General features: G+C 46.7%; 1 protein-coding gene across 2 annotated transcripts in view; it reads left to right on the plus strand.

Annotated features, from left to right (window-relative positions):
- PRAG1 (PEAK1 related, kinase-activating pseudokinase 1) overlaps positions 1 to 16,278 on the plus strand; it is a 78,676-nt gene that overhangs the window by 56,169 nt on the left and 6,229 nt on the right. For both annotated transcript variants that reach the window (XM_032162508.2, XM_032162509.2), the window contains exon 5: positions 10,524 to 11,275. In XM_032162508.2, the coding sequence (XP_032018399.1) occupies positions 10,524 to 11,275 (752 nt within the window). The remainder of the gene's footprint in view (positions 1 to 10,523; positions 11,276 to 16,278) is intronic.

Here is a 16,278-nt window from a genome sequence, read left to right on the forward strand (position 1 = left end):
TCCCGCACAGATGGGACATGGCTTAGGAGGAATCCTGGGCTGTGGGCATTCTTTGGCCTGGTGGCCAGATTTCTGGCACTTGTAGCAAGCTCCTGGGGGAGGCGGTTCTGGAGGAGTGCCTGGCCATTGTGCTTTAGGCGTTTGGAAGTTCTTGTGTGGTGGAGATGTGGCTGGGGTTTGTCTCACAGTGGAGGCAAGGAATTGCAACTCAGAAATATGTTGCTACTTGGCCACCTCTACTCTATTATTGTACACCTTGAAGGCGAGGTTAATTAAGTCCTGTTGTGGGGTTTGAGGGCTGGAATTTAATTTTTAGAGCTTTATTTAATGTCAGGAGCAGATTGGGTAATAAAATGTATATTGAGAATAAAACAGCCTTTTGACCTTTTAGGGTCTAGGGCTGTAAAGCATCTCAGGGTTGCTGCCAAATGAGCCATGAACTGGGCTGGATTTTTGTACTTGATGAAAAAGAGCCTAAACGCTCTCTGATTTGGGATAAAGAAAAAGGAGCATTAACCTTTACTATGCCTTTAGCTCCAGCCACCTTTTTAAGAGGAAATTGCTGGGCAGGTGGGGGAGGGCTAGTCACGGAATGAAACTGTAAGCTGGACCTGGTGTGAGGAGGGGAGGTGATAAAAGGATTATAGGGTGGAGGAGCAGAGGCTGAGGAAGAATTGGGACCTAGTTCAGCCTGGCGAGGAGGGGAGAGGTCAGATACGTCTGTAGAAAAGGAAGATTAGAAAGACTCAGCAACGCTTGGGGTTGGGACTAAGGTGACAGGTGGGAGGGAAAGAAGGAAGATATGGGACAAGTTGCATTGGGAACAGAGACTAGGGAGGGACTGATGTGTAAAAGAATGCCTGGACGTTAGGCACCTCAGACCGTTTGCCCATTTTATGACAAGAATTATGTAGATCTTGTAGGATGGAAAAATTGAAAGTGCCATTTTCTGGCCATTTGGAACTACTGTTGAGTTTGTATTGCGGTCAAGTGGCATTGTAGAAGAAAATAAGGCATTTAGGTTTTAGGTCAGGTATGAGTTGAAGAGGTTTCAGGTTTTTAAGAACACAGGCTAAGGGAGAAGAAAGGGGAATGGAGGGCGGAAGCTTGCTTGTAGTGAAGGAGGCAAGCCTAGAGAAAAGAGAGAGTAGAGACACAGAGAGAAGGGGTGGGGGGTTCTTGCCTTCCAGAAAAGTGGGAAAGGGGTCAGGGCACAGAAATAAAGGGTTGGGGTGCAGAGACAAGAGGTCGGGGCACAGAAATAAAGGGTTGAGGCAAATAAAGAGATAAGAGATCAGGTTGTGGAAATAAGGGATCGGGGCACAGAGATAAGAGGGTGGGGCATGGAAATAAGGGATCAGGGTGCAGAGATAAGAGGTCGGGGTTCCTGCCCCTCCCCCAGAAAAGCGGGACTTGCTGCTAAGGGTGAAGGAGAAGGGGTTGAGGGCTTCTTGCCCCTCCCCCAGAAAAGCGGGACTTGCTGCTAAGGGTGAAGGACCAAGGCAGGCGTCCCTGCATGGTCTGACACCTCTGAAACCTGGGTGAATAATCAGAGAGGCGTCCCTGCACTGATTAAACACCAAGGGAAGGCTGCCTTCCCAGTCTGTGACCGGCGCCGGAGTTTTGGGTCCACGGATGAAACGTGTCTCCTTTGTCTCTACCAGAAAATGAAAGGAATTGAAATTAAGAGAAGGGAGAGATTGAAGTGTGGTACCAAGATTGAAAGGAGAAAGAGGTTGAGGGATAGTGAGGGAAGTGGGAGAGGAAAAAGAGGCCACTTACCAGATTTGAAATTGGTGAGATGTTTCTTGGGCTGGTCGGTCTGAGGACCTGAGGTCGTATGTAGGTGGATCTTTCTCATGGAGCAAAGAGCAGGAGGACAGGGGATTGATCTCCCAAGGGAGGTCCCCCGATCCGAGTCACGGCACCAAATTTCATGTGTGTCCAAGTGAAGAGACCACCAAACAGGCTTTGTGTGAGCAACATGGCTGTTTATTTCACCTGGGTGCAGGTGGGCTGCATCCGAAAAGAGAGTCAGCAAAGGGTGGTGGATTATCATTAGTTCTTATAGGTTTTGGGATAGGTGGTGGAGTTAGGAACAATGTTTTGGGGGCAGGGGGTGGATCTCGCAAAGTACATTCTCAGGGGTGGGGAGAATTACAAAGAACCTTCTTAAGGGTGGGAGAGATTACAAAGTACCTTCTTAAGGATGGGGGAGATTACAAAGTACATTGATCAGTTAGGGTGGGGCAGAAACAAATCACAATGGTGGAATGTCATTAGTTAAGGCTATTTTTACTTCTTTTGTGGATCTTCAGTTACTTCAGGCCATCTGGTTGTATATGTGCAAGTCACAGGGGATGCGATGGCTTGGCTTGGGCTCAGAGGCCTGACGCTAGGACTGCCTCATTTTTTGAAATTGCTGCCTCTTTTTTCATTGTATGAATTGGTTATAAATCCCTCTCTTGCTGATGCATGTCTAGGGTGATTTCATTGCAAGACTTACAGTAAGACTCTGTGCCATACATTGGCATGATTTGTTGAGCAAATCTATAAGATAAATCCTTAGAAGAAATGGAACTGACATATCAAACTGTATGTGTATTTTAAATAAATATTACCAAAGTATCCTCTAAAAATGTCAATTTACTTTTCCATCACAGCATCTGAAAAGTGCTTTTTTTTTTTTTTTTTTCTGAGACAGAGTCTTGCTCTGTTGCCCAGGCTGGAGTGGCACAATCTCTGCTCACTGCAAGCCCCACCTCCAGGGTTCAAACGATTCTCCTGCTTCAGCAGCTAGGACTGCAGGCGTGCCACCACGCCTGGCTAATTTTTCTGTTTTTAGTAGAGACGGAGTTTTGCCATGTTGGCCAGGCTGGTCTCAACTCCTGACCTCAAGTGGTCCACTCACCTCAGCCTCCCAAAGTGCTAGGATTACAGGCATGAGCTACCGTTCTCAGCATTGAAAGTGCTTTGAATTAACTTTTAATTTTACTAACTTGGAAGAAAACCCTTAATGATTATGTTATAACAGGAGATTGAAAGATCACAATTCCAGGACCACATGTGAGCTGTAGGCAGGGCATTCGAGGTACTTAGAGCCTGTTTTCCAAAGTGAGACAGAGCTTTCTCCTCTTTTGCATGTAAATCACATTCACATCTTGATTATTGTTTCCTGGGATGATTAAGTGGTCTGGAGAGACTCCTCACAAATGCCACATTTTCCATCCAGTTGTAAAATGCTAATAACCTGCTTCCAGTTTCAGAACACGTTTATCTTCTTGAAAAAAGCAAAGCGTTTCTTTTAAAGAAACGCTTTGCTTTTTTTTTTTTTTGAGATGGAGTCTCACTCAGTCACCAAGGCTGGAATGCAGTGGTGCAATCTCAGCTCATTGCAACCTCCACTTCCAGGCTCAAGTGATTATTGTGCCTCAGCCTTCTGAGTAGCTGGGATTACAGGCAAGCACCACTATGCCCAGCTAATTTTTATATTTTTAGTAGAGACGGGGTTTCACCATGTTGGCCAGGCTGTTCTCAAACTCCAGACCTCAGGTGATCCGCCTGCCTCAGCTCACCAAATTACTGGGATTGCAGGCATGAGTCACCGAGCCCGGCCTGCTTTGCTTTTTGTTTTTGTTTTTTCTTCTGCATTTAATGTTGAGCCTGCTCTGTTTGTGGAACGAAACAAGAGATTGCAAAACTTGCCTTCAGAGGAACAAGTCCATGTGAAGCCAAAGCATCCCTGTGCCCCACCCTTCATCGTCTCCGATGCAGGAATAGTTAATGGGGGTTGGCAGAAACCTGCATGACAGCCACTTCCTGGGTGATATTGGCAAGGTGCCGGTGCAGATGGCTTTAGTTTTCTCACCTCTCATATGAGAGAATTGCCCTAGGGCCACAGGGCACAGGGTGTGGGTGAGGTTTTCTCCATCTATATTCCTCTTGCTTTACCTTACCCAAAGTTGGAGAATGGTCAAACACAAAAGCTAAAGGTTTGGGGAAACTTAATTGGGACGCTGCCCTTTGCTTCTGCATTTGTTCTGACCCAGCTGCTATCAGACAGCAGAGCTGTGCAAAGAAAGAGCCAAAACAGGACTGACCACTTCCTCTGTCAGCTCAGCTCTCATTTTGGCTGCAGAGAACAATGAAAGTGCCTATTAAACCCCAGCAAGAAGAGAGGACTCTATAATAAGGAAAACCTCAGAGTACCATGTTTGAACTTCTGGCCTGCATTTCTGCAGAGAGGTTAAGCTGTTCTTCCCAACCACTGAAATCCTGATTTCTCATCTCTGCGTTCTAAATATAATGACACCAAACTAGTGCACCTTCCCTTGGTTTTTGTTTTTTTTTTTTTTTTTTGAGACAGAATGTCGCTCTTTCGCCCAGGCCGGAGTGCAATGGCGCTATCTCGGCTCACTGCAAGCTCCGCCTCCCGGGTTCACGCCATTCTCCTGCCTCAGCCTCCTGAGTAGCTGGGACTACAGGCACCCGCCACCGCGCCCGTGTACTTTTTTGTAGAGACAGGGTTTCACCGTGTTAGCCAGGATGGTCTCGATCTCCTGACCTCGTGATCCGCCCGCCTCTGCCTCCCAAAGTGCTGGGATTACAGGCGTGGGCCACCGCGCCCAGCCCCCTTGGTCTTTTTAAGATCCCATCCAGTGCAGCATATGTGATATGTAGCTTCCCACTAGAAACGCTTTCTCTTCCCTGAAGCATATTCACTAAAGGCAGGGAACGTGTTGTACTCTATAGCCAGGAACTTCCCTTATATGCAGAATTGGAAATTGGAAGGAAAACTTAGGACCTGGGGTTTGGAGCCCACTGGCCCAATTAGTATGCAGAATTATTAAAAACCAACAAATGAGGCAACTGAGATATCGGCCAAGGTCCCAGAAAAATGTTGCCCCTCTCACCCCTTTTACACCCTTAACTGTCAGGCAGAATTTGGAAACAGCAATCCAACACCAGCATCAAACCAGGATGTGTTTGAATTAGTCTCATGTCCCTTGGGATCCAAGTCTGGAGAATATCGGCTGTTGGCTAAAGTCATGGAGGATTTTTTAGGCAGACTTTTCCGAACCGGTGGTTTGCCTGTGAATTCAGAACTATTTTAGGTGTCAGGGTATATTTGTTCCCTGTTATTTCCAGCTTTCCTAATCCAGATTGTGGCAGCTGTTGCAAACAGTAAGAACGTAGCTGCTGTGTTGCCTAAGGCCGTGTTTATGGAGAGGTAGTTCCCCAGGTAAATCAGGAGAATTAGCCAGAGGAGGTCTTTAGGAGTGCCTTCAGATTCCACAGAAGACAGCTACCATTTGCCATGTAGTGGAGAAATCAGTTTCGTCTACAAGGGCTGCGTGTTAGCATCTATTTCAAAGTATCCCCAAGAATATTAACACCTGAGAGACTATAGGATCCTCAGAGGCCTGGAGTGGCCTGGAGGTGGTGGGGTGGGGGTGGGGCCTCCAAGAGTGAATTCTGACCTCTCACCAACTGTAATTCCACACCTGGAGAGCTTTAAGGATCCGTAAGCTCAGAGGAAGGATGCATTAGGTTGGAATGTAGTATGCTTATCATAGAACCAGACACATCTTTTCTGAATACAAAAATCATAATAGGCCGGGCGTAGTGGCTCACACCTGGAATCCCAGCACTTTAGGAATCCAAGGTGGGTGGATCACCTGAAGGTCAGAAGTTCAAGACCAGCCTGGCCAACATGGTGAAACCCCGTCCCTACTAAAAATACAAAAAATTAGCTGGGCGTGATGGTGGTTGCTTGTAATCCCAGCTACTTGGGAGGCTGATGCAGGAGAATCACTTGAACCCAGGAGGCAGAGTTTGCAGCCGAGATCCCACCATTACACTCCAGTCCGGGCAACAAGAGCAAAACTTCATAAAAAAAAAAAAAATCATAATATGTGTAGATAATGCCCAGTTATCCCTGTGAAGTCCACATTTCAGGGGAACTGTATTTCACCTGATGAGGTTTGTGTAGCTACAGGCCTTTCCTTCTGCTGGGCAAGGGCGTGGTTGGGGAATGTTTAGGGATGCAGTGCTAGCCTCTGATGAGTGTGTGTATAATGCGGTGAGTACTGAGTTGGGTGCCCCAAACTCATAGCATCTAAGAAATAAAGAAAAATTAATCAGCGCTTGTGCTAATCCTTGATATCAAGCTTCCGTCCTAATACGTGGTACCCCTTGTCAGATTTACCCAAGTAGTGATAGGGTGTAGATCTGATCAAAGTCACTGACGGACAGCTCCCACAAGAAAGCAAGAGAAAACAGAAGGAAGGACAAAATCACTTCCTTTTACCTGAATACACGAAGTGTTTTTTGTGCTGGGACCTACCATACAGTCTAAAGCAAAACCTCTTCTCTTTGGTCATCTAGGGAATTAGAAGTGTTACCGATTATGTTGCTAAAAGATCCCTGGTCTCCTCACAGATTGGAAAATGTACCAGTGGTAATTTGTGGGAACTACAGATAGAAGGAAGAACAATTGAAGCAAGATAAGGATCTGCCTAGAGCTATTTGATTTCAGGGGCAGCTTTGAGACAAAATGCACGTTTAGAGAGGTTGAAAATGGAGAGAGTAGCTGAAATTATAGACTGTTAGTGCTGCAAGGGGCCTTCACAATGATGTCATCAGTCATTTTCTAACGGAGGAAACTCAGGTGGGGCAGGCCAACAGCTGGTGAAGTGTTCACTCCACTGCTCACCCTCAAATTGGAGCAGAAGCAGAAAGGGGCATACTGGTGGCATCAGGAGAGCCTTGTAGTAAAGACAAGGAAGACAAAACCAATTAACATGGAGAAATAAGCGTAAGGCTTAAAGAAGAGACTAACCAGGAAACTGATCTGTTATGAACCTCCCTGGCCGACTGGACTTGGCATGGGAAGGAATCCTGACCCTAGGCAGGTTATTCTTGTCTCCTAGGGCACTGATGAAAGCATTGACCAGGGTTCTGATCACACCCACTCCCATCCCCCAGCCTCAGCTTCTGTCATGTTGATGATAAATTGAGAATCAGATGCCTCGCTGGTGATGGTTTCTGCTGCCCAGAATGCAGAAAGGTCAGGAAGTGGATGTGTGCTCACAGCTCTCAGTCCTCCTGCTCATCAGGCTGGGTGTTTGGTGGCTGAGGCTTACAGTCCTTTGAGAGCCCCATAAGTAGGTGGTCTTGCCCTCCCTTTTTTATCCAGGAGGTGGCAAGTGATCCTCCACCTCCTCCTCTCAGCCTCTTCTGCTAGAGGGAGGGGGGAGAGGAAGTGAATCATCTGCCCTAGCCTCCTTCTGTCCCCGTTGCTTTCCTGGGGAGCGTGGGATGGGGAGACCTGTGGACTGCAGGATTTCAGCACCTGCTGAGATCACTGCCATCTGGATCTTCCTTCTTCTGGCTCGCTATTTCTTGTGCACCCTTCATTCTGACTATTGAGGGGGAAATTCGTGGGCATGTAAAAGTGACTGGTCCAGACTGCACCACCACTGCTTGATTTATTATTAACTTGAGCCCTCCTGGAAGGGGTATAAATCACTCACTCAGCCTTGCTGCCAGGGGCCCCGCCTGTCATTAGCAAATGGGAGGGACGATTCCCTACGATCTTGATAAACCACAGGGGAACAAGGATTGTTACTACAGATGGGAAAATGGGCAAGGCGAGCTTAAGAAACACGGTGCTCCCTCTCGAATTTCTTTTTCACTTGTCATAGTCTCACTCTGTAGCCCAGGTGGGAGTGCAGTGGCACAGTCTCGGCTCACTGCAATTTCTGCCTCCTGGGTTGGAGCGATCCTCCCCCTCAGCGTCCTGAGTAGCTGGGATTATAGGCACGCACCACCACGCCCAGCTAATTTTTGTATCTTTTGTAGAGTTGGGGGTTCGCCTTGTTGCCCAGGCGGGTCTCGAACTCCTGAGCTCAAGTGATCCTCCCACCTTGGCCTTCCAAAGTGCTGAGATTACAGGCATAAGCCACTGTGCCCAGCCCCTGTTGAGTCTTATGATAGATGATAGAGCCCAGGAGGGTATTGGTGCAGGGACCCCATAAGTCTTGCCCAGCTGCCCAGGGCTTTTCTTTGCATGAACCCATTGGTTGTCTGCTCCTGTGTTCAACAGGTTGCGTGCACTGAGTTTGTCCTTCCGTCAGCGTTGCATTCAAGGTTGTGCCCTGCTGTCTCTCACTAATGCTGCCTCGGTCACTGAGGCTGAGGCATGAATGTCAGCCCATGGCCATCCATCTTGCTCCATAGAGAGACCCTCCTCCCTGTGGAGCAGCGGAAATAAAGAGACCCAGTCTTGATCTGAGTGGCTTGTAAGTGGTGTTTGAGCTCAGGCGTCTATTCTGCTCCCTCTTGGGTTGGAGAAAGCAGAGAAGGGCTCAGTGTGAGCTAGAAGGTTATTAACTGTTCAGGAGCAGCCCTAGAAATGTCCTGTGCAGCTGAGTGTGGTGACACAAGACTCATAATTTGCTTCCTTTGGGGCTTTCTACCCCTTGTCTGCTGCTATGGTTTTGTTCTGCTTTTTTTGTTGTTGTTTTCTGGTCCCACTGCCAAGGTGTGGAAAGGCGTAGAGACACTCCATGCTCTTCACTTAGGGTGATGTGGCATGGAGAACTCAATGAGGGGTACACATCCTAAGTACGCATTTCCTTAGGGCTGCAACCCGTTATTATTATTATTATTATTATTATTACTTTTAGATGAAGTTTCACTCTTTCACCCAGGCTGAGTATAGTGGCACAATCTTGGCTCACTACAACCTCCATCTCCCGGGCTCAAGTGATTCTCCTGCCTCAGACTACTTAGTAGCTGGGGTTATAGGCATGCACCACCACCCCCAGCTAATCTTTGTATTTTTAGTAGATACAGGATTTCACCATGTTGGACAGGCTGGTCTCAAACTCCTGAGCTCAAGTGAGCCATCCACCTCAGCCTCCCAAAGTGCTGGGATTACCGGTGTGAGCCACCACACCCCGTCTGCAAGCCATATTTCTTTCATATTTTAACCCTCAAGATAATAGGGTGCATTTTACAAACTATGAATGTGATTTATTATTTCTTTTATCCCCCTAAAAGCTGTTATTAAAATAGCAGATAACACCTTAGAGCTGTTCTGAGAATATAGGAAATAAGTACTATTTCAGTTTGCCCTTTGCTCTAATAGTGTATATCTCTTTTATATATACATATATATATATATATATTTTTTTTTTCTTTTACTTAAACTCTTCTTTCATTGTGAAGCCACCATTTTATATCTTGATGCCAAGAGTGAGGTCAGCCCTCACCTTTGTAGAGACTGGACCTTCATCTCACCATTTTGTGTGCTACCTAGAAAGGTTTTCTGATTGTCCCCATGCCCTGCAGACACCTGTATTCTTGAGTGAGCCTTTGCTCAGGCACACTCTTTATCCATATGCACCACTCCGGAAACTGTGGGGCCTTGAAAAGACTCACTTTTCTTTAAGATCCATTTCCTCATTTCTAAAATCATGACCTTCCTGCCTTCTAAAATCTCTGTGGGCCCACCTTGCCCACTAAGCCAGCAGGGTGTACATGCAATCTCTGGGGACTGCATACTAAAAAGGGAGAATTTTTTTTTTTTTTTTGAGATGGAGTCTCACTCTTGTTTCCCAGGCTAGATTTCAGTGGCGCAATCTCAGCTCACTGCAACCTCCTCCTGCAATGTTCAAGTGGTTCTCCTGCCTCAGCCTCCCAAGTAGCTGGGATTACAGGCATCTGTCACCACGCCTGGCTAGTTTTTGTATTTTTAGTAGAGACGGGTTTTCACCATGTTGGCCAGGCTGGTCTCAAACTCCAGACCTCAGGTGATCCACCCACCTCGGCCTCCCAAAGTGCTGGGATTGCAAGCATGAGCTGCCACGCCCAGCCAAAATGGAGAATTTTACCATTGGCCAATTACACCCTCTATAAACCTGACTTTTAAAAAATTCCACTCAAACCACACATGTTCAAGTTCATTATTGCTGTTGCAGCATTGTTTGGAAAATATTGGAAACAATTTAAATGTCCATCAAAAAGGGATGGTTAAATAAATTATGATACTTGCATATGATGATATATTATGGTAAGACTGTTTAAAATAATTAAACAGGTCTGCGTATTTGATTAAAAAATCTCTCCAAGATGTGAAAGAAAAGCATTATTCCAAGCAGTAGCCACTGTTTGCTCTTTTCTGTGTAATTATATGTGTGTGTGTGTGTGTGTGTGTGTGTGTGTGTGTGCGCGCGCACGCGCACGGTGAAACACTACTGGCAGTGGTTTCCTCTGATAAGACAGGCTGGGTGCTGAGGGACAGGGTAGGAGGAAGACTTAATTGTCAGTCTATACCTTTTTTGCATTTTGATTTTTTCCATTGTGCATATATTGTCTATTCGAGAAATAGAAAACAAGTAAAATAAAATTAATTGCTCTGACCAAATAAATAAATAAATAAAGGGAAAAAAGTCTGCAGGACCCTAGAATTGAGTGGCATTGGCCTTGGTCTTATGGTTTCTGTCTCTCCTTTTCAGGTCCCTCGTCTGAGCTGGCTCACTCGCCCACCAACAACGGGAAGAAGCTCTTTGCTCCTGTTCCGTTTCCTTCAGGCTCTACTGAGGATGTGTCCCCCAGTGGCCCCCTGCAGCCCCCTCCACTCCCCCAGAAAAAGATAGTGAGCCGGGCAGCCTCTTCACCGGATGGCTTCTTCTGGACCCAAGGCTCCCCCAAGCCCCAAACAGCAAGCCCCAAGCTGAACTTAAGCCATTCAGAAACCAACGTCCACGACGAGTCTCACTTTAGCTATTTGTTGAGCCCCGGGAACCGCCACCATCCTGTCTTCTCCTCTTCTGATCCTCTGGAGAAAGCTTTCAAAGGTAGTGGCCACTGGGTTCCAGGAGCAGGGCTGGCGGGCAACAGAGGCGGCTGCAGGAGCCCTGGCCTCCAGTGCAAAGGGGCCCCCTCCGCCTCGTCCTCCCAGCTGAGCGTGTCCAGTCAAGCCTCCACTGGGAGCACCCAGCTTCAGCTGCACGGTCTCCTGAGCAACATCAGCAGCAAGGAGGGCACCTATGCCAAGCTGGGGGGACTCTACACCCAGTCCCTGGCCCGCCTTGTAGCCAAATGTGAGGACCTCTTCATGGGCGGCCAGAAAAAGGAGCTCCACTTCAATGAGAATAACTGGTCGCTCTTCAAGCTGACTTGTAACAAGCCCTGCTGTGACTCAGGGGATGCCATTTATTACTGTGCCACCTGCTCTGAGGACCCCGGCAGCACCTATGCTGTGAAAGTAGGTACCACTCTCTCCTTGCATTCTGCTGTGCCACTGGCTGGTGCTGGCTTGGGCAGAACTGTGGCCTGAGCAAGTCATTTCACCTGTCTGGGCATTAGAAGGGGAGCTGATTCCTAACCATTCTTTTTTTTTTTTTTTTTAAATAAGAGAGTCTTACTTTGTCGCCCAGGCTGGAGTACAGTGGCACAATCTTGGCTCACTACAGCCTCCACCTCCCACGTTAAAGTGATTCTCCTGCCTCATCCTCCCAAGTAGCTGGGATTATTTGTGTGCACCACCATGCCCAGCTAATTTTTGCATTTTTAGTAGAAATGGGGTTTCACCGCATTGGCCAGGCTGGTCTCAAACTCCTGACCTCAGATGATCCACCCACCTCGGCCACCCAAAATGCTGGGATTACAGGTGTGAGCCACCACCCCTGACCCCTAAGCATTCTTTTAACACTTAGTGCTCAACAGCTTCACTCTCTCTCTGCCCCAGGACATGGTGCAATGAGATTTGTAGTATGAATATAAGACACATCCTGTGCTTTAGCTGAGTTAAGAAAACAGTTGCCTTTTAGTGCAACAGAGAGTCTATTCATTTACTGACCGGGTTTTTATTGAGTGTCTACTATATGCCAGGTACTTTGCCAAAATCTGAGTATGTAGGGGTGAATATAAGCTTCCTTATAGAGCTATGATGTAGTGAGGGAGATGGATAATGAGGTCATTCTTCTAATGTTAGATCCAGAAGGAGCATTTGACCTAGGAATCATCTCGAACAATAATAGTAATAATGTCACTTTTGTGAGCATTCACTCTACAACTAGACTCTTACCTCTAATCCTAACAGTAATCCTACAGGTTAGGTGGGTTTTACAGATGGGGGATCGGAGGCTCAAAGTGGTTAAGTAATTTGCCCACAGCTAGTTGGTGGCTGAAATGGATTTGAGCTCTGGTGTGTCTGTCTCCAAAGCCTAAGTTATGTCCCTACCATTTAAGATAAATGAAGTTCAGAGACATTAAGTGACTAGCTCAAGGCAGCACAGCTCTTTAACCTTTGATGCTGGATCAGGCCTCTTGCTACCCACGCTGCATTGCACTGTCAGAGTGCAGCTCTGTGTGAGCTAGTTCAGCCATCTGCACTCATTTGGACCACTGGGGTCTCTACCGTGAACACCAGTCCTTCCCGTGGCCCTATTTCTCATGTTGTTTTGCTGTTCCTTGATTACCTGTTGAGAGCCTGGCCCTTCTATAAATGTAGGCTTTTACTGGGAGTCAGGAGGGAGACCCTGAGCTGTCTTCTCTCATCACCTGCCCTAAGACATCCTTTTTTTCTAGTTAGAAAAGTGCAAAGAATAAGCTGATTTGAAATGGCCTTGGTGGGGTAGCTTGCTTACCAACAATTTTAAAAAATAATATTGCTAACATTTAAAAAATAATACTATTAAATGATATTTAAGTTATAATATTATTACTATTAATAATATTCAGTATATATAAATAATATATTGTAGTTATAATTAGTAGTAATAATACTACTATTCAGTATATATTATTTATAATTATTTATTATTTACGTATACCAAATATTCTTAATAGTAGTAGTAATAGTATTACTATAAATAATATATACTGAATAATATTAATCAGTATCAAGAGACAGCTGACCTTTCTGTTTTGAGGAGGAAAAAGCCTGGTGGAAGAGATTGAATTCCTCTTGTCCATGGTATAGAAGGTGAGGTGACCCTTCTGCAAGAAGTAAGGGGCCCTTGGGACAAACGTTTTTTTTTTTTTTTTAATTATTATTAATGTATTTATTTAGAGACAGAGTCTCGCTCTGTTGCCCAGGCTGGAGTACGTGGTGCAATCTCGGCTCACTGCAACCTCCACCTCCTGGGTTAAAGCGATTTTCCTGTCTCAGCCTCCTGAGTAACTGGTACTACAGGCACTGCCCCCCCACCACCACGCCTGGCTCATTTTTGTATTTTTAGTAGAGATGGGGTTTCACCATATTGGCCAGGCTGGTCTCGAACTCCTGACCTTGTGATCCATCTGCCTCAGCCTCCGAAAGTGCTGGGATTATAGGCATGAGCCACCGTGCCCCGCCAGTTTTGTTTTTCACAAACATAAATAATTGTGCTGTGCAGCTTGGATTCTAGTGCCCCATATATTAATGCAGAATTAGCCGTATTCTCTAATAAACAACACAAAAGGAATTTAACTTTCCTTAAGAATGTTAAAAACAAGTATTGCTCCTTGTTTCATTAGAAATAGAAGCCACACAGAAACCAAAAGATAAGCCTTAGCCCTCTAAACAAGAGTGGCAGGGATTTCCTATTTGACTTTCCTGGAGGCGTGGTAGCTCAAGGACCGTCTCTGTGCGACGTGAAAAAGGAAATTTGGAGACTAGCATCCAATATGCAGAGGATGGTAATCCTGGGAACAAGGTTACCAGGAACAATATTAATTTGCAAATGTGCCTGGCCTGGTCATTGGGGGTGGGGGGTCGGGGGGGCCGTGGGGGCCCTGGAGCATCATTTCGCACGGGCAGCTGTTCCACTTCATTAGCTCTCCAGTCTAGACGAAATACAGTCATCTGGGGATCCGCAGGAGGGAGAGTGAGCGTATTTCATCCGCGCATGTTAAACAGGGAGCCGGCACTGAAGGCACACAGAGTCTCGTTCGGTCGCGGAGTTCCAGTTAACAATAGCAGGGTCACACCTGCTCCTTGCTGATGCTGGAACCTACTACTTTGGGCTCAGCGCCCTGCAGCAGTGAGGAGATAAAGCTGGTTCTTGTAGCTCCACCGCATGAACAGGTGACAGGAAAAAAAATCATGAGTTGTGTGTGCGTTTTCGAAGCAGTTTCATTTCTCAGCCATCTAGACAGAATTCTAGTTTGGTAATTAGGGACCCGTTTTAAGCTGCTGGGCCTTTTTTATTTAACAGACATGATTTAGCCCAGACTTACGCCCGGGAATGAGGCCCTGACTCCAAAGTTTAAATGACTCCTGGCTCAGCAAAACGTTTGAAACTTGAGCTGAACCAAGAGTCTGTGTCAAGCTGTAGAGCTAAAAATCTGAGTGCAGGGCTCCCTGAAAATAAAACGAGGTTGGGGGCAGGGAGTAGGGAGATGGAGATGGAGAAAAAGCCGCTCCCTCCCCCACCGCCCCTTCCCCCATCCAGTGCTGTAGAATGATCTCGGGCGCGGGCCCAGAGCTCACTCTCAGGGCTGGTTAGCATGCACCCAACGCAGCCCTCTCCGTTGCTGGGCTTTGAGGAAGCTGCGGGTCTTGCCAAAGGCCCAGTGCACTGATTTTGAAATGCATCCAGCCCAGTTGCCATTTACTGTGCTCCTTCATTTACATCTCTGTGCAAAATGTCAGCAGCCTGACTGGAGCTCCAGGCCTCAAGTGTTTGCTGGGCCCAGGCTTTTCATATCCCTGAGAAAAAGGAGCCTTGAAAACCCTTCCCAGGCTCCTGGGCAGCTGTGCTCTTCGGGTTTGTACAATACCTCCGCACCACCAGAGGGCTACAGCCGAGATGGCAAGAGCAGTCACCATAGCAACTCTCCCCATTGTGCTTGCCCTGGGCTGGGCCTGGTGCTGAGAGCCCTGCCTGCATCATTTCATCTGAAGCTCACAATGGCCCTCCGAGGAAGGACTATCCCTGCCCCTGTCATTCGGAGGAGAGAACATGCTTTGAGATAAATACCGTCCATCTTGATTATTTATGGATTCTGAATTTGCAAAATCATCTACCTGCTCAAATTTATGTGTAATTCCAAAATCAATACTCTAAGCGCTTTCCAGTGATTTCTGGATATGTGTAAGGCAAGGAAAAATTTGAGTCACCTGATGTTTAGTTCTCACGCTGCTAACAAAGACATACCTGAGACTGGGTAATTTACAAAGGAAAGAGATTTAATTGACTCACAGTTCAGCATGGCTGGAGAAGCCTCAGGAAACTTAGAATCATGGTGGAAGGGGAAGCAAACACGTCCTTCTTCACATGGCGGCAGCAAGGAGAAGCCAAGCAAAAGGGGGCAAAGCAGCCAGGTGCACTGGCTCATGCCTGTAATTCCAGCACTTTGGGAGGCAAAGGCAGGTGGATCACGAGGTCAGGAGTTCAAGACCAGCCTGGCCAACATGGTGAAACCCCATCTCTACTAAAAAATAAAAAATACAAAAATTAGCCAGGTGTGGTGGCAGGTACCTGTAATCCCAGCTACTCGGGAGGCTGAGGCAGAAGAATCACTTGAAGCCAGGAGGCGGAGATTGCAGTGAGCCGAGATGCACCACTGCACTCCAGCCTGGGCAACAGAGCAAGACTCCATCTCAAAAAAAAAAAAAAAAAAAAAGGGGAGGGAAAAGGGAAAGCCCCTTATAAAGCCATCAGATCTCATGAGAACTCACTCACTATCATGAGAACATCACCAGGTTCCTCCCACCACACATGGGGATTATGAGAAGTACAATTCAATATGAGATTCGTTTGGGGACACAGCCAAACCATATCACCCAATGTGCATGTTTCCAGCTGAAGGGGAATGAGGCAACAGTGTTTCAGCCCTCATCCTGGAAGCCAGGGTCGTTTTTTGCAGTCTATTTAGTGTCTTGTTTTTCACATTTGTGTGCTTTTTGCTTGTCAGTGAAAAGAGTCCAACTGTAGAATATTTGAAAAGATGTATTCTGAGCCAAATATAAGTCACCTATGCCCCATGACACAGCCCTCAGGAGATTCTGAGACCATGTGCCCAAAGTGGTCAGGCCACAACTTGGTTTTGTACATTTTAGGGAGACATAGGTTTCAATCAATACATGTATGATGTACCTTGAAGTTGAGGGGGCCGTGGGAGCTTCCAAGTCAAGGTAGATTCAAAGATTTTCTGATTGGCACTTGGTTGAGAGAGTTATTATCAATAGAAAGGAATGTCTGGGTTATGAGAAGGGGTTATGGAGACCAAGGCTTTATCGTGCAGACGAAGCCTCCAGGTAGCAGGCTTCAGTGAGAACAC

The sequence above is a fragment of the Hylobates moloch genome, unplaced genomic scaffold, assembly GCF_009828535.3.
Source record: "Hylobates moloch isolate HMO894 unplaced genomic scaffold, HMol_V3 SCAFFOLD_8, whole genome shotgun sequence".
In the NCBI taxonomy this organism is placed as follows: domain Eukaryota; kingdom Metazoa; phylum Chordata; class Mammalia; order Primates; family Hylobatidae; genus Hylobates; species Hylobates moloch.